This window comes from Crocodylus porosus, unplaced genomic scaffold (assembly GCF_001723895.1).
Source record: "Crocodylus porosus isolate Cpor-Errol unplaced genomic scaffold, CroPor_comp1, whole genome shotgun sequence".
Lineage (NCBI taxonomy): Eukaryota > Metazoa > Chordata > Crocodylia > Crocodylidae > Crocodylus > Crocodylus porosus.
Window position 1 is genome coordinate 43,012,289 of NW_017728907.1, and position 22,354 is coordinate 43,034,642.

At 41.3% G+C, this 22,354-nt stretch overlaps 1 protein-coding gene across 4 annotated transcripts in view; it reads left to right on the forward strand.

Annotated features, from left to right (window-relative positions):
- The window catches only part of PIGK (phosphatidylinositol glycan anchor biosynthesis class K), a 136,506-nt gene that overhangs the window by 1,790 nt on the left and 112,362 nt on the right, over positions 1–22,354 (forward strand). For 2 of the 4 annotated variants that reach the window (XM_019531247.1, XM_019531246.1), the window contains exons 1-8: positions 308–418; positions 3,164–3,217; positions 5,265–5,356; positions 11,684–11,819; positions 13,238–13,349; positions 14,526–14,622; positions 15,062–15,179; positions 17,430–17,540. In XM_019531247.1, the coding sequence (XP_019386792.1) occupies positions 332–418; positions 3,164–3,217; positions 5,265–5,356; positions 11,684–11,819; positions 13,238–13,349; positions 14,526–14,622; positions 15,062–15,179; positions 17,430–17,540 (807 nt within the window). In that variant the 5' untranslated portion in view covers positions 308–331. Of the gene's footprint in view, positions 1–307; positions 419–3,163; positions 3,218–5,264; positions 5,357–11,683; positions 11,820–13,237; positions 13,350–14,525; positions 14,623–15,061; positions 15,180–17,429; positions 17,541–22,354 lie in introns of those variants that run through there. The other 2 variants (XM_019531244.1, XM_019531245.1) reach the window with 2 other exon arrangements.

Sequence of the window (22,354 nt, forward strand, 5' to 3'; positions counted from 1 at the left end):
GCACCCGCACGCACCGCCAGTGAAACGCACTGCTCTGAACAGGAGAGTTTACCGCCCCTATGAAATATGAACTTTCATGTCTACCCAGGAGGACTTTCACAATCCCGTGCCTGAGGAAGGGTGCTTGTGCCTGCAAGCTTGCCATTAAAGAAATTTTTTTTGCAAAAAGCTAGGCAGGCTACGGCGGTGGTTTTCAACCTGTTTTCTATCGCGGAGCACGGCCGGGTGCGGCAGGGCGGGGAGGCGGCGGCCGGGAGGCGGGCCCGGCCCTCGCTGCTCGCGGGTTGGCGGCGCGGCCTTGCGTGGCCCCTCCTACCGCGCCGCCGGGAGTATGGCCGCTGCCCGGGCCCGCGCACCGCGCCGCCTGCCCGCCCTGCTCCTGGCGTGCTGTAGCCTGGCCGCGGCGCTGGCCCCGCAGGTACGCGCGCTCCCGGCCCGTGCTCCGCGGGGCCTGCTCCCCGGGCTGAGGCGCAGCCTGTGCTGCTGGCCGCGGCTCTGCAGGGGTTAGGGCCGGCCGGGATCCGGGCTCAGTCTGAACCCGCCCGGGTCTCCTGCTCGGCGCCGTCACGCCGAGCCGTTCCCGCGGGCCTGCAAGCACCGGCGCCGTTGTTCTGCCCCCTCAGCCCAGGCAGCTCACGGGCATTTTTGTTTTCATGCCTCTTTTTTGGAGCTGCCGCTTTCATGCATTAAAACATTTAATCCAGTGCTGCCTCTCAATCGGGAGTCGCTTCCTGTCTTGTTTAAAAAAAAAAGAAAAAAAAAAAGATATTTCCTAAACAAGCAGAGGCATTAAATCCAACTTCCCTTTGTTGTCTGAGCCCTGTATTTATTAATGTTTTGGTAAAGTAGAAAATAACTTTCTTTGTCCAATGACTTCTATGACACCTAGTTAACAAGGTGAATAGGGTGTGACAAAGTAGCTAATGGAATTACTAAACAGCATTTTAAATATGCTTAATTTTAGAACCTCGTAGAGTTGCCATTCAAGGCTGCAAGATTATTTACTGCTGGAAGTGCAGTTTAGTATACCTCTGTTTTTACCAGTAATTTCCTGGTGTTTGCATCTGGGTTATGTGGAGAACGTTAATCGCAATCGGTCACTTTTGGGAAGTTTAGTGTGTTTTAAGAGTCAGGAAATTCAGGCTTGTTCCCTGTAGTATCCCTGGTTTTGTTTGTGATCGCAGGTAGATTTCATCCCTTCCATGTGAACCAGGTTACTCATTGTAAAATGGGGGGTAATAATGTTTATTTTTCTCTTTGTAACACATTTTGAACTGTGGATAATATGGATTACATAAAAGACAGCTGTCACCAGTACAGGTACTTTTATATTTTTAAACTAGAAGGTTTAGTATAATCTGGTTTTTACTTTCAAGCAGATAGGAAAATATATTTGGTACATTTCAATCTGCTATTTAAAGAAATGGGGGAGAATGAAAGGGAGAAATTCATCCAAGCTTTGAGGCCTCAGGAGGCATTTCAGTGCTTGGAGCATCTTCTGAAATAGAACGATGTATGCAATTAAAAAAAAAAATAATGGAGCCTATTCTACTTTTCTCCCACTCATCATTATGTTACCCAGAAAATGTTCTGAATGTTTAAATCACACTTCAGCTTTGGTTTTTAGCCTGAAACCAGATGACATGTGGGACCATCTTTTAACTACTTGAGAAGTGTTATGCAGGTTCTTTATATGTGACTTCACTGTTATGCAATGAGCGTATTTAGACCCGTAATTTGTTACATATGAGGTAAATTCACTCGTATGCAATCAGCATAGACCACCTCCCCAGGCAGGTAAGTCTGTGGGGAGAGGGGAAAGGGCCATGGTCCCACTCACCTCAGCCCCGGCTGCAGCAGCCCTGGGAGCGGCTGGCGCCAGCTGCCTGCAGCTGCTGGGCTGTACTGTTCTCTGACTGTCCTCCCGTGCCTGGGCTCCGCTTGTCCACACTCACCTCTGCTCCTAGGCTGCACTGTGCCCTGGAGTGAGTGCGGTCAAAGGGAACCCTGGGCGGCATGGCACAGGGCACGGCACTCACCCCAGCCCCAGGAGCAGTGGACACCAGCTGGGCTACACCATGCCTCAACCCCTGCCCCCCCCCCCGGGACTCTGCTGGTCCCCAACCCCAGCTGCAACAGCCCTGGGAGTGGCTGAAACCAGAGCAGAGCCCAGGAGGTTTGGGGCACAGTGCAGCCAGCTGCTACAGGCAGCTGGTGTCAGCCCCTCCTGGGGCTGGGGTGAGTGCTGGGCCAGCCGGGGCTCCGCTTGTCTGCACTCACCCCAGCTGGCTGAACCAACCCTGGGAGCAGCCAACACCACCTGCCTGCACCAGGGCATGGTGCAGCCCAGGAGTAGAGGTGAGTGTGGCCAAGCGGAGCTCAGGTGCAGGGTGGGGGGCAGGTGGAGCACGGTGCAGGCCAAGTGGCTGCAGGCAGCTGACGCCAGCTGCTCCCGAGGCCACTGCAGTTTGGGCTGGGGTGAGTGACGCTTTGTTCCCTCTGCTTCACTGCCTTGTGCAGCCCCTAGAGTGGCACCCCTCCCCCTGCCCCTTCCCTAGTCCCAGCCTCACTCCTTCCTTCCCTCCCTCACCACCATGGGAACCTATCCCTGTTTATTACATTGTAAAGTGGGTTTGCTTTATGCATTTGTTTTATATGCCATTCTCTGGGAACTCATGTACCGCATAAATCAAGGGAAATCTGTACTTTTTAAATGGAAAGATTCTGGATGTAACTAGTTATTCCCAGATCCTGTTTTCTTGGGCAGAGTGCAGCGTCTTTCACTTCTAATTCTCTCCTTTCTTGTTTGCTGCCTCTCTCTTTCCATGAAAACCTCCTCAATTAATTTAACTGCTTTTGTTCTTCTGTATCGATAGTGTTTCTGACTTTACCCAATACTAAGATGTATATAGTTGTGTTAGGTCTAGTCCCAGGGTCGTGTAACATTCTGATGAAACAGCCAAAATTAAATAGAATGAATAGTCTCCTCAGGTATTGAGGCATCAAGTACGCTTTTTTGTTATTTGAGTTTAAGGCCGAATGAAAAGAGTGATATAAGATTAACGTTTTACATTTTGTAGGATCAACAAAGTATGGTATCCCATTTTTTTCCCCCTAAACCATTCTGCACATGTGTTCCTCAAATGTTTTCCTTTTTTTGCAGGATCAAGTAGAGCAGTTTTTTAAAAGTGGGCATACAAACAACTGGGCAGTTCTGGTAAGTGTTAAGCTGTCAGTTTTCCTTAAAATGTAGACAAACACTGAGTACTAAATTTAGCAAAATTAAAGCATTCAGTAAAAGAAAAATAGATTTTTCTCTTTGCGTAATTTTATTAATATTAAAAATCTGTCTTCAATTCTCAAAGAGAAAAACTACAGGTTGTTGTGGGCTTTTTATTAAGTACATATGATATAAACTTGTAATAATGTAAGGAGCAGAAAAGTTCTTGTGCTTTAAGGTGTAAGGAGATCTGCTTTCTACTCCTTTCTTAGCCACTGATTGCCCTTGCAATCTTGAGCAAGTTATTTGGACCCAGATTCTCTACTATTTGTTCTTCCAAATCGCTCAGTATGTCAGTCTCTAGGTTTACTAGCTATGCCCCTTTTTTATGTATAAAACTGGGGTGTTAACATCCATCATGAAGTATTAGAAAAAAGATTATTGTAGTATTTGAATACAGTATGCACCTTAGATGCTTGCAAAAGGATAAATATTATTATTTTGTTATTGGCTTGTATTGTTTTTTGGGCAGTTTGTAACTAGCTTTATAAAACAAAGGCAAGTACTTGATAATCAAAAGTCTGTTTAACTATCTTCTGTCAATATTTTTTGAATAATAGAAAGTAATTTAGAATTGCCTCTTCAAAAGATGGTCATTTAGTTGATCATAAACATCTACCACAAATACTCTTTTTTATTGATTTTCTTAAACTAACAGGTATCTTGCTTCTGGTTAAGTCTTCTGGGTATACAGTTTTTGTTTCAGGATCTTACTGAACTTAGGCTGGGTGTTCCCTTTTCCACTTCATAATTGTGCAGTGCTATTCTAGCACCTTTAACTTCATAAATGTCTTTTGGGTTGGTCAGTCTGAAGGTATTTGCTGTGCTAAACAGCTGGTTACTCTTGTAAATTTTACTGGTCATGCTAGAGACCATAGGGTGTTAAGGCCTTAAGGTTACAATTCTGCCAGTGTCTGAGGTCAGAGTTCAGCAGCTTCTAAGCTAGTTAAACTCCTTGGATAAAATATTCAGAAGCAGCTCAGGATGTGCCTGTCCACCTTCCCTCCTGGTCTTAACTCTGTTGCCAGCACAATAAGCTCTGGCCTCGCAGTACACCAGAGAATAGTGGTTTAGTAGAGGCGATGTCTTGGGAGCAGCCCTGAACGCTGTTGAGTGGGACTTAGATGAATTTTTTTTTTTTTTAAGTTGCCTTTTTAGTTTTGTTTTAATCTTATTACTGAGAGTTGCAAGATACAAACTTAAAAATATGAGCTTCCTCTTATTTACGGAATGGACTTCAAGCTCTAATATTGCCCAGGTACCTGAAAGATTCTTTCCCTAGGTATATCCAGGCCATTGATATTTGTATTTTCTTAATCTCTGTTATGCTGTTAATCTTCTGTTATAGGATGCAATTGTTGTTTCTGACCACTTCTCTTGTCGCTTATCTTTTAGTTGCTTAACTAGCAGTATTTAAACTTGCTGACATTTTGGTTGTTGATGGTATTTGCAAACTGAAAGGCTGCAGTCTGAACATTGTGAATTTTTTTTGAGAGTTTACCCTCAAATTCTGATTATTGCCCAGCTCTAACTTTGATGCATTTGACTCCTAAATAAAACCAATTTAGCAATTCTTTTCCTTCTTTTGTTTGTGGCTCTTGTATTTATCCATGTGCACGTTCTTTCAAAGAGGCAGTCTCAGACTTGGATGCATTTGAAATGGAGAAGTTATGTTAAATAAGGCAGCTCATCAGTTAAGCATTTTGAGATTATTCCGTACAGTGCATTTTTTGTCCTTTTCTAGCCTTTAATGAATGTTTTATCTGCAGCTCAGCCTGTCAACATCTATTTTCAAGGTAGATAAAAGCTTTTTCTACAGAAATGGTTTGTATTACTTGTGTCATCAGTTTCTTGTTGCTAAGCACTCTTTGTTGTTTCACTTGTTTCATAGCATCGTAGCTATAGCTACTGATATATATGTACTATCAAGAATGCATCGTTTATATTTTTAATAAGGATTTATTTCTTCTTTACATGTTAAAAGGTGTGCACCTCTAGATTCTGGTTTAACTATCGTCATGTGGCAAACACCCTTTCCGTTTACAGAAGTGTCAAGAGGCTAGGTATTCCTGATAGGTAAGAGAATTTGCTTTAAATTGTGATATTAAAACAAAGTTCCAACTTATTTTCTGAAAAGATATAAATTCTGATCTCTTTCTGGCATAATTAGGTAAAAGATCTAAAGCAAAGACTTAATCTCATTATTTTTTATGATGATTAGAACAATATTATTGGAAAGGAAGAGGAACAAATTGCATACCATGATGCTTCCATAGAGAAGTGGATAATTAGTTCAAAAGTTGTGAATCTAACTGGTTACTGAATAGATCTCCTGTCTAAATGGAAAAGCAGAATGTGAGAAGACCAGTAAAATGCATTCAGAATTGAAAGCATGACTCAGTAACTTTTACTATACTCTAACTTAATTTCCAGAATAATTAATGTCCTTTTAATATGCCTTTTGATTAGGGAACAGTTCATTTAATTAGCAACGCAAAATCCTGTGCAAGTACTGGGCTTCAGCTAAATTGAGAACAATCAACTAGAATGAGTACCTCTAAAATAGTGTTAGTCAAAGATGTTCATATGTATTAAAAGGTGTTTTGCAAAATACCTTTTTTGGTGGGAGGGGAGATTTTCAAACAAAGGAGCTAGAGACTCTTCAACTATCCTGCTATAGAGAGAGCTGTATAACAGAAATGGTACACACTTCTCATGCCCGTGTGTTGGGGACTAATCTAGACTGGTGCCTCATGTAAGATGCCTCTGTCCTAGTTTAACTGTATCCACTTCAGAGCCTGTATGTGGGGTAGCTCTTGGTAAATACGTACACTAGTGCAAAAGCATGTAGACTAGGCCTCAACAAGGTAGGTGCCAAAGACTCATTGAATGTCAATAGGAATTAGATTTTTAACTCCCTTTGACTCATTTGGAAATCACAGTGCTGTTAGTTCAGACTAAGACATCGCTACTATGGCTGACCCTGAAAAGAAAATGTTTATTTTATTCTATAAAAGTTGGTATTGCATTTAGGGGTACATCTGCAAAAAGCATAGACAGTAAAGTGTCATTTTTAGGAACTGATGTCTGAGTTCAAAATTACTGTCATTGGAACTTCTGCCCAGCTGCTGCCCAATTCTGGAGGTGCCTAAAGTCCAAGACTTCCTCAGTTTTTGGCAGTGAAGCTCCCCTGATGTCTAATGGTTTGCGTTTGGGCATGTTTGGGAGCTCTTCAGTGTTGGCAGGGATGGATGAACAGCTTGGTACCTCTGTCATGCACAAATTCTACTGGGTTTTGTAAACTAGGCATTTCTTCATCAGCCTCTGTTGAGGAGCGTTCACTTCAGCAGATATTCTTGGAGTATGCCTAATGGATCAGGCTCTGCACAGGTGCATCAGTGGTTACCCCTTACTTCTAAAGCATGGCCAGAGCAGGAAAACAGTGGTATTGCTGTAGCCTTTTGCTTTTATACATTTGAGTGAGAATACTCACCCAAACTCAGGTTTCATATCGTCTTTTGCCAGAGTAGATTCAAACCCATATCTTCTCTCTTCCAGGGGAGTTCCTTTATCATCTGGTCAAAGTCATGCTCACTCTTGTTCTTAGTTGCTTTGGCCCAGACAATCTTTCATTCTTTGAAACAGATAAGAACAGCTCCTACAGCAAAGACGTAGCTTATAGTCTAATAGTTAATCTGTCCTAATGGGAGGTGGAAGATGTAGGTTTAAATTCCCTTTGGCAAAGGAGGGAATTAAGTCCAGGTCTCTTGCAACATGGTTGAGTTTCCCAGTCACTCCACTATTATACAAGTGGGGAGAAGAGGGCAGTAGCCATCCTCATGTCATCTTCAGCATCCACGTTTAAAAAATAGTGGCACCTGAAAGAAAGGGCTTGTGTGTCTGCTGTTAGATGTATGCTCCAAGCTGTGAATTTTGAGTGGAGTCTGGTGCCTAAGATCCAGTAAGGGATGGGATTTAAAAGATACCTGCTGATATTTACAGAACCTAGTCTGAGGTGCCTAACTTTCCCTAGGTCTTATAAATGGAAACTAGACATCTAATTCAGTGTTGTGGGTTCTGTTACAAGAGCCAGTTGCATCTGAAAGTTAGGGGTTGCACCATTCTTTGTTGTGACACCTAATTTTTTTTTGGATGTGGGTGCAAGTCAGCATCTCTCTGTTCTGTGGATGTAATACCGTGGTGAATTAAGTATAATACAAAGACAAACATTCCCCCTTTAAGCAGTAGGATCCTCTAAGAGATCAGCCTTTAGCGATGTAGCTCACATGGGCGATGTGAAGAAGTGTTTTTCAGTGAGTATGCAATAATCTTTTAGCATATGACTTTTATGTAACTTCCTTTTTGGCCTCATTTTGTCCTACATTTGATTCTTTTGGTTTATAGGCTGACTGTGTGGGTTGCTGTCAAATTGTAAAAAGTTAAAGCTTTGCCTGGGGAGGACTCTCTTTTCATTCAGCACACTTGTTTGTGTTGCCTTGCTATCCAAACTGTTTTAGATAACAAGGCAATCCAAAAGCTGGATTAATGAGCCCACCAGTTGGCTGAAGCTGGTAGCCTGGAAGTGACCTACTGGAGACTAGACCATATAAATGGCATTTTTTTTTTTTTTTAAGTGTGATGAATGGAACTTGGGATATAGACAAGCATGCTTTTTAGCTAGTTTATAAGAGGACTGCAGGATTCTGTAGTGATGCAAGTAAGCTAGATTATCCTGACTTGGAGCATGAATGCATCGGGGTTAAAGCTGAATTTATTTCAATACTCCTGTATTGCTATAGAATCAAAAAGAGTTCCAGTTGCATTGTAATAGCTTGTATCAGTATTCCCTGATACCAGTAGAGTTATGTCTGTTCTCCTAGGCCTCTGGCAGATGTTACATTTACTGTGCACTGCATGCTAATATTGCATGACAAACTGTAACATGCCTACTGGCCGCACGTTAAAATTACCATGGGAGATTTCTGTGCCACAGAGTTGCTGTTCACTGAGTAACTTCTTTGTGGCTGGGGATAAACTGGTATAACATTTGGCATGTTATGAATTGAGTGATACTTGTATATAACACTTGACAAATGCAATGTGTGCCAGAAACCAAAGTTTCTTCTGTTTCCTCTAGGAATTATATATAAGAGTCTCATTTTAAAAAAATACCGCTTGATAGAGATTGATGTGAGAACTTCTGTTTCTAAAGAAGTCTGAATCTTGGATTGGTGTTCAAATTTTACCTTGAACATTTTACTAAGCTGGATCACCTGGCTGAAGAGCATAGAGCAGCTGTCCTGCGTAGGATAGTATCCAAGAGCCAGTGCCTTGGAGACCAATATCTTACTCTATTTTTGCTGACCAAAAAAAAAAAAGGTGAGGATGGGAGGGAGGGCATTAGGAGTGATATTTTAGTGACAGGATAACTGACAGGCACTGTTTAGTTACTCATGGTGTAAAAACAGTGGAGATAAGACTTTCTTTTATCACAGCTTATGGTTGAAGAAACATAATGTTGGCTTCACTTACTGTTGGCTCCACCTAGCTACTTGTCACACTGTGTTACAAATATCATATCTCTACTTAAGGTTTAACAGCAAGAGCTGCTTTTTAGTGGAAGACATTGTTATCTTTATAAAGCTCAAAATTTTTCATATTCTACCTGCTTGTTATGTATAATTTTTTCAGAGTTTTAGTTGAGGTCCAACTTCATTAAGCCAATGCATAAGGGAAAGAACTGGTTATACTATAATTCCTTGAAAATACAAATATTCTTATTCTTGACAAGCATAAAGATAAAGGAATCTAGAATTAAAATTTCCATGCTGTCTCTACTTGGTGTGACTAGAAATAGGCCAGCCTGGGCAAGCATACATTTTTAAAAAATTTCTGTAAAGGAAATCAGACAAAGTTGGAGAAGGATGAAAGAATCCTAGGTGTACATTGATTTTTCACACAAACTAATTGTTTGGGAAACCTTTTCATATCTTACCCATGCTTTGTATCAAAACAGGCAGTCTGATATTGGTCTGTTGCCTGGAATATCTGTCTACTGTTGGATGGTTCTGCATAAGTAGCCTTAATCTGTTGCCGGGCATATTTCAGGTCTGTAGAAAGCAACAGATCACTGCCCTTTTTATTTCTTGCTTTGCCAAAGCTTCATGCGGGAAGAATAATTCTTGTTTATTTAGGAAAAAGCCCCAAAGCAGAAGAAACAAAGAATGGGCGTCTGCTTCTCCAGGCTTATAAAGGGTCCAGGGAGCATTTATGCTAAATTCAGGATCTGTAGGTCAGGGGAGGCATGTAGGGAACACCTGCTTAATGAAGAACACTCCTTTTAGAAGCAGGAGAAAATGCCATAAGGAAAACAAAGCAATGAGAGCAATGTGACTTTGAGCATTACCCCTTGCTAAATGCTTTTTTAGAGGTACTGCTATAGCTGATGTGGCTGATGGTAATGTGGCTTGGTGGGATAGCTATGCTGTTCTCAGGCTGAAGCGTGTCTCTTTGTAAAATTGAATTTGGTATCCCCATAGTCAGGGTAGAATATTGACAGTTTTCCTTGGGACCCCCTGATATCTCCCTTTTCTCTAATGCTGTGGAAGTTTCCTAGGTTTGTTGTGCCACTTCTGTGGGTCTTTGCTGGGGGAGGAGGCTTTAAATTCTTTATTTGTGTAGGATAGATGGGTTTATTTTGGTCCAAGTTGTATTATGTAAACAGTGTGCTTAGTCATGCTTAATACAAAGGTATGTATGTGTACATTTGTTTTTGTTTTTTTTTAAATAAAGGAAAATATCCACCGTGTCTACACCTGTGCTGGTTTACCCAATGAATAATATTGCCTATAAGAAGGCATATACCCATTTATCACTGTTCTTTGTATTGTTAAGCTTGCTGTGCCCATTGGATTGGGCATAGAGAGAGAAATTGTTTTAAATATTGCTGCTGTTTTGAAAAGTCCTATGGCATTAATAGTGGACTTGAGTGTTTGAAACCTTTTCAGTGGATAGATATTGGATCAGGAGTCAGAAGCCCCTGGGCTTGGAGGAAGTGAGGGGATGTTTTAATTTAGGTTTACAGTGCATCAGTTGTATTAAATTAGCAGTACAGACAAATGCCGGGAGGGGTAAGTTTGGTTCATGTTCAGAGTGTAGCACCTTGTATCATTTAAGATACGTGGTTACTGCAGAGTTAACTCAAAATATCTACACTTGAGTTACTGCTCTTCAGTTAGCCTAGCTTGAATGAGTGTACACTTTAAAATAACATACAAGTGGTTGTGTGCAGACAAGTGTTTTGCATACATGTAGGCTGTCTGATTCTGCTCACTGGACACTGCTCTGAAAGGGATGGAGCCCTAGGCTCAGCCCCCAGTCCTGTTTCCATATGTGTAAATGAACAAAAGGAACTTTTGCATTTGAATAGTTGGAGAAACTTTCTAGTTATGTGGGTGGTTAAGTACTGGGACAGATTTCCTATGGAGGCTGTGGGATCTCCATCACTAAGTTTTTAAGTACAGGTTAGACAAACTTTTGTCTGGGATGATTTAGGGATGTTCCTGCTTTGAGAGTGAAACTGGACTGGATGAACATTCCAGCCCTGTGGTACTGTGACTTCTGGGAACATTACACAGAGTTCTTAGCACTGCAGAAAGCTTGGCCTCATCCAATTCTTTCCTAGTGAATTGGGGGCAACATGGCATTCCTCTAAGAGGATGACAGTGGCAGCAGTTCAGGTAAAATTTTGTATACAGTGACACATTTTTGCATGTGGATACATATTTTGCATATATTTTTAAATCTCTCACATTGTGATAAATATGCATAGTAATTTAACATGTACCTCTATTCAAAGTCTGTGTGGGGAAAAGTTTTCCCCCAGTATTATGTAATTAGTCATTTCTATATGTCTTTTTGGTAGAGCATTACTGAGTCTTCCAAACCCTGATACCAGATGGTAGGCCTAATAATGATCCTTTAACCTAATGTCTTGTATTGTTGTTTGACAAATTCTGTGTACATACAGTTTATGCGCTTATCTAAGTAAATGAGAAGTATATATGCCCATCTGCCTTTTCCATAGTCACTTTTAAAACCTTCTGTTTTCAATACCAATAAGAAGGCTTTATATTGGAATAGGCTAGTGTAAATAAAGAAAATCCTCATTAAGTCAATTTACTGTTCTTTTTTGCTGATGTTAACCAAAGAAAAATATTGTAACATGGGTTGTATGTTTATTTGGTAGCTTTGTTGTGGTGGTGGACACCAAACAGGGAAAGACATCTCTTATAACCAATACAATTTTCTTTCTTTTTTAGAATTTTGTTTTCATAAACAAAATCAATATTGGATCAATATTGCCTACAGCTTTCCTTCTGAAATGTTTTTTATTTTTCCCAGTCACATCGTCCTGATGCTAGCAGATGATATGGCATGCAACTCCCGGAACCCTAAGCCAGCAACTGTATTTAGCCACAAAAACATGGAGCTAAATGTCTATGGAGATGATGTGGAAGTGGATTATAGAAGCTATGAGGTCACAGTGCTTCATTTGACAAACCAAAAATTTGTCTGTAATGTTGGTTTAAGATCTTATCTAAGTCTCAGTTCTTCTTATGGACCTTTGCATTAGCCCCTTAATAATTATCAATATATGTGTGTATATAAAAATTATCAATTGATTTCTAATGAAAAAATTAAGTTTCATTCTAACCCTATACATCTTTCTAAATTATAAAACTATAACAAAACACTAGTTTATTTTAAAGGATGTGTTCTTCTACTATAGAAGGATCATCTGCTATATACTAAGGATCTATATGTTTATAATACAAAAATATTATTAAATTGCCATCCACAGTCTTTAAGCAAAATGACAAGCTCATTATCCAGTCTTGCAAAAACATACGTGTGTGTTTAAGAACATGATCCATTCAGTTTAATTGAGTGGAGTTATTCTTCTGCTTTAGATTAAGCATGGCTATGTGTGCAAGCAGGGTCTAATGTAAATGTTTATTCTTTTCAAAATTTAAAGCATACATTTCTGCAAGTAATCATTTACTACTTACTTTAAAATAACTGTTGAAGGAAAATATATGCTACATTTCACTTTATTCTTATTTTCAAAAAATACTTCTTTTTCTCTGTTTCCTAGCATGTCTTTGCTTAGACTGCAGTTCCTGGGATTTTAAGTAGTGGTACAAAATAAAATGATTGATAAAGCAAAAATATTCCCATATAATATATGTTAGAAAACCACGCCTAATTTAATTCCTAGAGTTTACACTAGATAGTGTTGAATTCTGACTTATTTTTAATATGGTTATGAGTGTATAAAGCAGATGTGCAAAGATTAGGTTCTTTATGTTATCATGATAGTTGTCATGATTGTGAATTCATTGCTAGCGTTTTTGAGCTTTTTAAAATCTGTATTCAGAACAAGTGGTTCTGACGATTTATGGAATGGTTTATGATTGCTGTCCAGATGGACCACATCTGATCGTTTAAAAGCCTGTGCCACAGGAATGTTTTTCTTGCCTCTATTGTAGAGGATATTGGAGCTTTGTCGTATTTATTAATAAGTTTTCCATGGTAACGTACTAATATGGGAAATTTTATGAATATATAAGTAGTTTTATAGAGCAAAGCTGTACAATGTGACAGGTGTTCAAATCACTGAATATGTGTTTAGAGGATTAGAGAGGCTATAGATGTGTGTTTTATTAACTTTGAAAACAATTATATCAAGTAACAGGTTCATCTTAATAGGGTAATAGTAATAATGCAATAAAACCTTGAACAGGAAAAATATGGTAATGCAAGTTATGCCATTTTTTAGTGTGCTTTATTAGCTGTAGCATGTATTTTGGGGGGCTGTTATTTTATGGAATAATGTAGGAGAGTTGCATACATCCTTGGTGATAGTTAGAAATTATTTCCTTTTTACACGTGTAGGTTACTGTCGAGAACTTCTTGCGTGTATTAACAGGGAGAATCCCACCAAGCACACCTCGATCCAAGCGTCTTCTTTCTGATGACAAGAGCAATATCCTAATATATATGACTGGTAATAACAGGTTTACATATGTAATTTATGATTTTGTTGCTCGATAATAAAGTATGATTAGTAAGAATGAAATTTCATCAGGTGGCAAAATAAATCTGAAATACTCAGTAAAGCAAAAATTTTCAGCATTTTATGGGCAGTATGTATATAGTTAATCAGCTGATCCCACTCTTAGACCAGTGTTTCTCAACCTTTTTTGTACCAGGACCCATTTGTAAACATCGATGGCCAGTCCCGACCCAGTAAACAGTTAAAGTAGAAAACACCTCCTGGCCCTGCTGGTGCCCCTCACGCCTGACCCACTGCTCCCTACCCACAGGCCCCAGCCTCCCAGTGTGTGGAGCAAGGGGTGGGTGTGTGGGATGGGGGGAGGGTGTGGGGCTTGGTGAGGGGCATATGCCCCCTCAGATGTGTCCTCCAACAGCAGGCATGCAGCTGCAGCCTGGCTGGACTGGCATGGGTAGGAGTCGTGTTCGCGCTGCAGCAGGTAGGACTCGGCACGGGAGGGCAGAGTAGAGCAGCGAGACTCATTGCTGCCAGGACCCCTGTGCCAGCCACGCTGTCAGCAGCATGGGAGTAACAGACAAGGTGGGGGCAGAGAGGGGATGCACTGCCCTCACCTTCTGGGGCCAGCTGCCAGGGCATGGCTGTACCCCACCGCTATGGCCTAGCTGCCACTGCTGCTCCCCTCAGACGGTGGCTTTAGCTTGGAGAGGAGGTGGGGTGGTGGGCAGTGTTGCCTGTGCCTCCCTGCCCCCCTGACATATTGTCTGTTCCCCACCCCCCCATAGCCTTGCTTGTGGGAAGCTGTGGGAGCTGCTCTCCATGCTGCTTGGGAGCCGCGTGCATGTAGTGCCCTCTGCCTGATCACCCTCCTCCCATTAGCCCCAAGCAGCCCCTTGCAGGCTGGAACTCTACCAGCCTGAAAACATTTTTTTTTCCTTTAAAGGAGAATCCATTTTTTAAGTTTGTTTGCAACCCTTTCATATATTCTTGCAACCCACTTTTGGATCATGACCTACAGGTTGAGAAACGCTGTCTTAGACTATAAATATACTGTCCTCTTTTTTTTCAGTATTTTGTCTTTTCTCAGAAAGTCAATAGCTCGGAATGTTTTATGTATTATATACTATTCTTTAACCTGTATGGTTATTTAGCTTATGATTTTTCAACTAGGTCATGGCGGAAATGGTTTCTTGAAATTTCAGGATTCTGAAGAAATTACTAACGTAGAACTTGCTGATGCCTTTGAGCAGATGTGGCAGAAAAGAAGGTAAAAAAAAGTGCACATTAAATAGCAGAGATTAAATTCTATATTTAATGAATGAACATAATATTTGGCTTGGTGACTTTCACTTGTCTGCTCAATTCTTGTTAACACAGCACAATTTGATAGTGAAGGATAGTAATGCCGTTTGTTTTCCTTCTTTCTTTATAATTGTGATTTAAAATGCAAACATTTTTCAAACTGTTTTAGTAATTGGATATTCATAAAGTTGCAACTCTCCCTTCTCCTGGAGGAGAAAATATTACAGCCACTTAAATGAGTTACTTGAATCAACAATTGCACGCACTTAATGTTAAATACAAAGTGCTCAAACTGTGCAGTCACTTGGATCTCTCCCAAATATTATGGTAACTACACAGTAAAATGTATGAATGAAATCACAGTCTGGGGCTGAATGAGCATGAACCTGTTTTATTTCTTTCAGGTACAATGAATTGCTGTTCATTATTGATACTTGTCAAGGAGCATCCATGTATGAACGATTTTATTCTCCTAATATAATGGCCTTGGCTAGTAGCCAAGTAGGAGAAGATTCACTTTCAGTAAGTATCTGTTTTGATATTTTCAGTGTTCAAGGGATCTAGGATGATGAGGCCTATTTGTCTCTCTGAAAATCTCCCTCAACTGCTTAAGTATATGAAGCTGTGCTCCAAATTATCACTTCCTTGAGTCATTAACATCTGTACTTTTCTCTTGTTCTGTTGTGTTGCCCCAAAGAATTAGGATGACATTAACCAAGCTAATCTAAGCACTGAGCTAGTATGTTTAATGCCTTTTTTTTTTAAAGCCAAACTGCACACATGAGTGTGATGTGGCTAGCATTGTTTCTGGCCACCCTTGGCTCTTCAGCCTGCCTGATGAGGTCTCCACTTCTAGCTGAGTTAATTGGGGACCACCTGTGGTATGAGTCTGGAGCAAGTCTTGAAGATCTCTTGCCTCTGGCACCATAGTGAAACTACTTGACCACTCTGTCAGAATGCCCCAGGGCCAGACTAATGCACATCACTCTCCTACTTGGTGGTGAATCTTCCACTTCAAATGTAAAAAAAATGAATTAACACAATTAAGAAGTATCTTTGCAAGTATGTAACAATAGAAAAGTATGACTCGTTGTACAGAATATACTGTGTTTGAGGACAGATGGTAGTTGCCTTCCTTTCACCAGTGGTTGGCTTTAGCTGCCTTTTTTTGGACACAGGCTGAGAGAGGACACGTTTCAAAAGAATATTTTATTCAATAACTTGGTTAATGCTCAAAGGTGGTGAATACCCACAACCCGAGTAACATTAGTCAGGCCTGAAATATAAAGGGATAGTGGGGGAGAAGGATCCCTTTACATTTTGGTGGTGGTGTCCATGGTCAAGATGGAGATCTCCAGCGGCAGGTCAGGAAGTCTTTGAGGACAGACACAGGCAGAAGGTCTGGGGGAATGCTGGTGTGATGTGTAAGGGGGACATGCTGTATAAGAGCTTTCCCGCTGCCAGTGGAAGGTGAAATGTGCACTGTTCACTTTGCCTGCAGTACTTTGTGCCAGACCCTAAGAGGGGTGAGGGATCAGGGCTCTGATCACGTGCCTACCACAGGTGGTCCCCCTGTACCAGAAGCCAAGTGGTACTCACAGACCAGCAGGCTTTCCTCCCCATATCTTGATTCAGGAATACTACTAGCAGCATGCAAATGTAATTTGGCATTTGTGCATTAAGGAAATAGGGGTTCCTTGTTTCCTGGCAAACACAGGACTAACCAGAGTATAATTTCAAAAGGTGAATATAATGCACAGTATATAGATTCATGTGTAAGTATATCCTTTCAGAGCTAGTAGTTTTCCTTGCATGCTGTTGATAATTTGATGAAGCATAAAAGGAGTATCCTGTTTACTTGAATCAAAGAATTAAAGATGATCCTCCAATAATTAGATTCTAGACATACAAATGTATAAATTTGTAATAATTTTTCTTGTCTAGGGTCTAATTTTTGGAGGGTTGTCTCAAGTTTGTTCCCCCCCGCAGCAGGAGAAAGAACAGGAGTGGGGAAGGCGGAGTGGGGGTTAAGTGGCCTGCCTCTTCCTGTTGTCACCTGGCCTTCCCCCCCCCCAGTGTCTGTGCACCCCACACTTGCCACTGTGGTGCCTGTACCCTCTTCCCCCCACTGCACCTTACATTCCTTCCATTTGTCCCCCCTCCCATTTCCCTTCCTGTACTTGTACCCTCTGTTTCCTGCCCCTTCCCTTGTTTGCATCCCTAGCCACCTCTCTCTTCCCTCCCCACCCCCCGATCACTTTTCCCTGCAGCTCAGACTCATGCTTGGGCTTTGCTCTAGCCAGGGGCAGGGAATATAAAGCAGATGCTGCCACTGGCACCAGCCCAGCCACACAGCAGTTTTAGCCCTGGCCCCAGAGATGCTGCTGTGTGGCAGGCTGGGGCCAGAGGCAGGACATGCTCTGTACTGGAATGGGACCCCAGGAGGAGCTGGAGCTGTGAGACGAGGTAAGTGGCAGTGGGAAACAGAGGCTGCAGAGAGAGGAGGGGGCTGCAGCTGTGGCTCCAACTCTGATTCCGGGCTCAGGGTTGCAGCATTTGCTGCAGGAGCCTCCAACTTCCCCCAAAACGTATATTTGAATCTAAGACGAGGACCTTTTCCCCCCATGTTGATTGGGGGAAAAACCTTTTCGTAATTTTGAGTAAATACAGTATACAGGCTTTACACTTACTGATGCTATTTTGCTGTGTTTCCATTGTCAAATACCATTTTCCCTTTACACTGTTCAGTGAGTATGTGTGTTTGTTTTTAAGCATCAGCCTGATCTTGGGATTGGAGTTCACCTTATGGACAGATACACGTTTTATGTCTTGGAGTTTCTGGAAGAAATTAATCCAGCTAGCCAGACAAATATGAATGACTTAGTAAGTAGCATATTGTATATTTTTTGATTTGCTAACTACTGTGTTCTTTAAATCAATCCATTTTGTCCATGGGATCTCTTCAATGTTCTTTTTCTTACCCTACACCTCAAAGAATTTGTTTGGTAGAATCACTGTAATTTGTCCCACAGTGTGAAAAAATGGATGCATTTGCAAGCTATCTGGATTCAGTACCTGGCACAGTGGTTGCTTTGCAGGTGTGGAAAAAGTCATTGGCATTTCCTTGGCAGAAATATTGGCAGAATATGTTGAAAATGCTAATCCTTCATTCAAAATCAGATGGACAGATCTCTACAGAGCCTCACTGATTGCCTTCCATATCTGCATAGGTGGAGAGTCAGCTTATAAAAATTCAATTCCATGTTTTAGGCTTTATATATAAAAAAAAAAAAAAAAAAAAAAAAGCTGGATAAAATATAATGAAAATTCTTTTTGACCTGCTAGGTATGTACCCCCTTGAGACACTACATCAAAAAGTAATTGGATTTTAGCAGCTCTTTCTGCTGGACAGGTCACGTACTCCTCATGGTAATGCATTATACTTTGGTGCCTTGCAGCTGTAAATTCTGACATGCTGTGTCAGTGACTGAAGAGCCAGCAGTGACCACGCATTAAATCTCCAATTCATTTAAGTAAAAAGGAGCAGCTGTTCAAAAGTTTTATGCCAATATCCGTCTATGGGAGTTAGTGTCAGCTTTGCTGTTAGAGGAGATGTAGTAGATTTCACATTAAGTAGCCCACGCTGACAGATTTTGTATTTGTACAGAGTTGATTCAGTGACTAACATGCAGACGTCTTTAATTCCAAAGGAATGAAATGCCATCAGCTGCATGATCCTGAGTTGTGGACCATTTCAAAACAAAACTTGTGTTGCAATAAGTACATAATTTTAAAATTATAGTTTAAATGAATTTGTTTGGATCATATAATCTGCAGTCTAGAGCAGGGGTCAGCAACCTGAAGCCCATCTGCTGCATCCAGCCCATGGAGCTCTTGAATCTGGCCCCTGTTATGTGGGGCTTCAGGAGCATTTAATGGTGGTCACTTCCTTCTGTGCCATGATGGGGAGAGGTGACAGCGGCAGCCAGGTCCTAGAGTCAGTTTGCCTCCAGTTGGATCTGGGTTTTTCTGGCTGACAGCCTGAAAAGTTTCTTAGGCTGCTGGTCTAGGAAATTAATTTTATAAGCCAAAGCATCCGAAACATGCATAACCATATGGGAAATGGTTCAGTTGGATATATTAATCCAGAGCTTGCAGACAACTTGGCAAATCTATATATAAATTCTCCTTCCTATTTCTTCTTTTAATGGCTTGTTAAAACTGAAAGCCCTAAATAAGAAACCTGTGTAGTTTTTCTGTTGAATCATAGTTGCATGGCTCTTTTGATGGCCAAATTCAAACTAATATTCAGTCTGCTAGGGTCTCATCCATTCTAAATCTAAGGTTTTTCAGTGCACTGAGATAGTGTGATATATCCAGTTATTACTTCAGAGATAAGCGTACTTTCATAATGCACAGTACCTCACTGTTACAGAAAAACAAAGTGGCATGATTTGCACTCAGAATATGTTATATTAACTTGAGATATAACATGCTGGAGTTTCAGTGAACTTAGGTTCCAGTAGCTTAAGTCACATTCCCCCCAGAGCTTTATCTTTAAGGTTCCCTAAGCTGTACAGCAGCCCTGGTAAAATAATCAATTCATATACTTTGTGAGCAGTTAAATGGAATACTTTGTCAGCAAGAGAAACATACTGTTAGTAACCTGTTGCATGTGTGTTGTTCCTTTCTTAAAAGCAAACACTTAGTGCCTAGGCCTGATTTTTAATTTTATGATTATAGAAAAATGTTTCAGTACCTGTTAAATAGATTAACAGGGGTTGTTAGGTCTCATAAAAGATTGTAAAATGTAGGGGATTATCATTCAAAGGTACATTTTCCTTGAGATCACTCAGGAATATGTTCTTGGCCCAGTTCTAATCAATATTTTTATTTAGGGCATAGAACAAAGCATAAAGTTATTGTTGAATCATAAAATGTGCTCATAACAATGAAATTGTTGGAGGCACACGTAATGACAGGTCCATTAGATCTTCATATATCTTAGTGAAATGGATTGCTTGGGAAGGTGGAAGTGCTTGAATTTAATTTTAATACAGTCACACACAAGGTTTTTTGGTAAAGTTTATAGGATGGCCACAATAGAATGTATCAATAGAAAATAGTAACACTGGAAGACTGACACTGAAAAGATCTAGGGGCCATAGCGTATAACCTAGTGAATGTGAGCTTCCTAGTGGAGTGCTATGGTTACAAGAGCAAATATGGTTCTGTGATGCATGTAATAAGGAAAGTATCAAGTAGAACTATCAAGGTGGTATTTATGAGATAATGAACAGAATTCTGTGTCCAGATTTGATGTCCACATTTCAGAAAGGGTGCTGAAAAATTGGAAAAGGTTTCAAAAATATTTACAAGAGTAATATGATGCACAGGAAATATGTTTTCAAGTAAAAAGCTTTAGGAAGCTCAGTGTATTTAGCTTATTACAGAAAAGATAAAAAGACGACTTGAACACAGTCTGTAAATATCAATTTGGGGAGAAGGAATCTGATGATATAAAATTTTAATGTAGGACGCCCAATGGCTAGAAACTGAGGCTAGATAAATTTCAGTTAGCCATCAGGTACAGTTACCTTTACTGTTAAGAACGTGATAATTAGAGTGATTTCCAGAAGTATATGTTGGATTCTCTGCCGCGTGAAGCCTTTAAATTAAAGGTTGCACGTCTTTCTAAAAGACACTGTAGTTCAAGGGTTGGGTATTTGATGGATCAAAAGTACTTGGTCATTTGACTAGCCAAATTTTGTCAAATAATTGTCAAGTATTTTAGGGATTAATTTATTAGAACGGTAAAGAGATACTTTAGTCTTCAGTAGGTTAGATACTTACGCTGCCTTACAAAAAACCAAATTAGTTAATTGTGAAACATTAAATTCTAAAAAACGGTAATGAATTACTATAACAAACAGTGTTCAGCAAGTGTAAATGTGAATGATATTCCAGACTGAACAGTTCTTTTTCTTGGTTTTTATCTTGGAACCCCAGGGTGAGCCTAAAGAGTTATTAAAGAAAGAGAGAGAAAACTCATACCAATTATTTAAACAAAAGTCAGCTTCCTGTGCTGCTGGTTTTGTTTCCTCTCAGCACAGAGTAGTTTCTGCAACCCTAAGTGGCTTAATGGGCAGGGGAGGTTAGGGAAAGGAGGCTGAAAGAGTTCAGGAGAGAGTTCAGGAAAGAGTTCAGAAGCACCTGCTCCTAAATGGTGGAAACACTATGTATCTGGTTCATGAAGGCAGTTTTCCTTAAGCTTTCCTGGGGATAACTGTTCTTCTGGAGTAGTTTAGTACCTGCCGAGGTGGAAGGGCTTAAAGCCCACTCTATGGAAATGGGAGGCTCTTCCCTAGCTTGTTCCTGCGACCATATGAAGGCAGGTGAAGCTTGGGGGCATCTGAGCCCCAGGCCATAGGCCTTGGGCCTGCACATACGATGCCCACCAAGAGACTTTGGAAATATCTGAGGCCCCTGGTGGGGTTAGAGGATGTTAGCCAATTGTGGAGTCATTTGTGGTTCTGGAGTGACTCACAGGTTTGGACTTGATTTGGCTGATTTGCCTTGGAACATGAAAAATTTATTTTAAAAAAAAGAAGTCGTTAAATAGGTTAGCTTTGTTGTCTGGTGTGACGACCAAATTTCCTAGCGTGTCCTGCAGGGGCCCCACATTACCCAGTACCTTCTTTTTGCCCCCTATATATTTAAAAAAGGACTTCTTGTTGTCCTTGATCTGGGCAGCTAGTCCCAGTTCCATCTCCGCCTTGGCCTTCCTGACTGCCCCCTGCATCCCCTCTCAGGTGCCTCCTTTCCATGGCCTCCTCCAACCCTTAGCCACCGCCTGATCCATTGAGTGGAGGACCACCTGTTTGGGGCATCAACTTGATTAGAGCCCCCCCTCTCCCTCCAAAAAATACCCAGTAATGGGTTAGCTTCACCCTGGGCCGAGTTCATTAAGTCTACAAAAAAAAAAAAAGGAAAGTGTGCGTTGCAACTGATCATAGAATCATAGAAGTAGGGTTGGAAGAGACCTTGTAGATCTTCAAGTCCGACCCCCTGCCTGGGCAGGAGAAAAAACTGGACTCAAATGATCCCAGCTAGGTAGGCATCTAGCCTCCTCTTAAAGACCCCCAGTGTAGGAGCCAGCACCACTTCCCTTGGAACTTGGTTCCAGCTCCTAGCTGCCCTGACTGTGAAGTAGTTCTTATGGATGTCTAATCTAAACCTCTCCAGCAACTTATGTCCATTATTCCTTGTTATGCCGGGGGGTGCTAGGGGAAACAAGGTCTCTCCCAAACCCTGCTGGTCCCCCCTAGTGAGTTTATAGACTGTCACGTGGTCCCCCCTCAGCCTTCTCTTGTGAAGGTTGAACAGGTTCAGGTCCTGCAGTCTCTCATTGTAGGGTCTGCCCTGTAGTCCCCGGATCATGTGGGTGGCCCTCTTCTGGACCCTTTCAATGTTGTCCACATCCTTCCTGAAGTGGGGCGCACAGAACTGGACACAGTACTCCAGCTGTGGCCTGACCAGTGTTGCATAGAGGGGGAGGATCAAGATGCACCTGTGGATGCACGACAAGGTCCAGTTAGCCCTTCCAACCATGAGCTCGCATTGTTGGCCCATGTTCATCTTGGAGTCAATAATGACTCCAAAATCCCTTTCTGCCTCCATGCTCTCAAGAAGGGAGT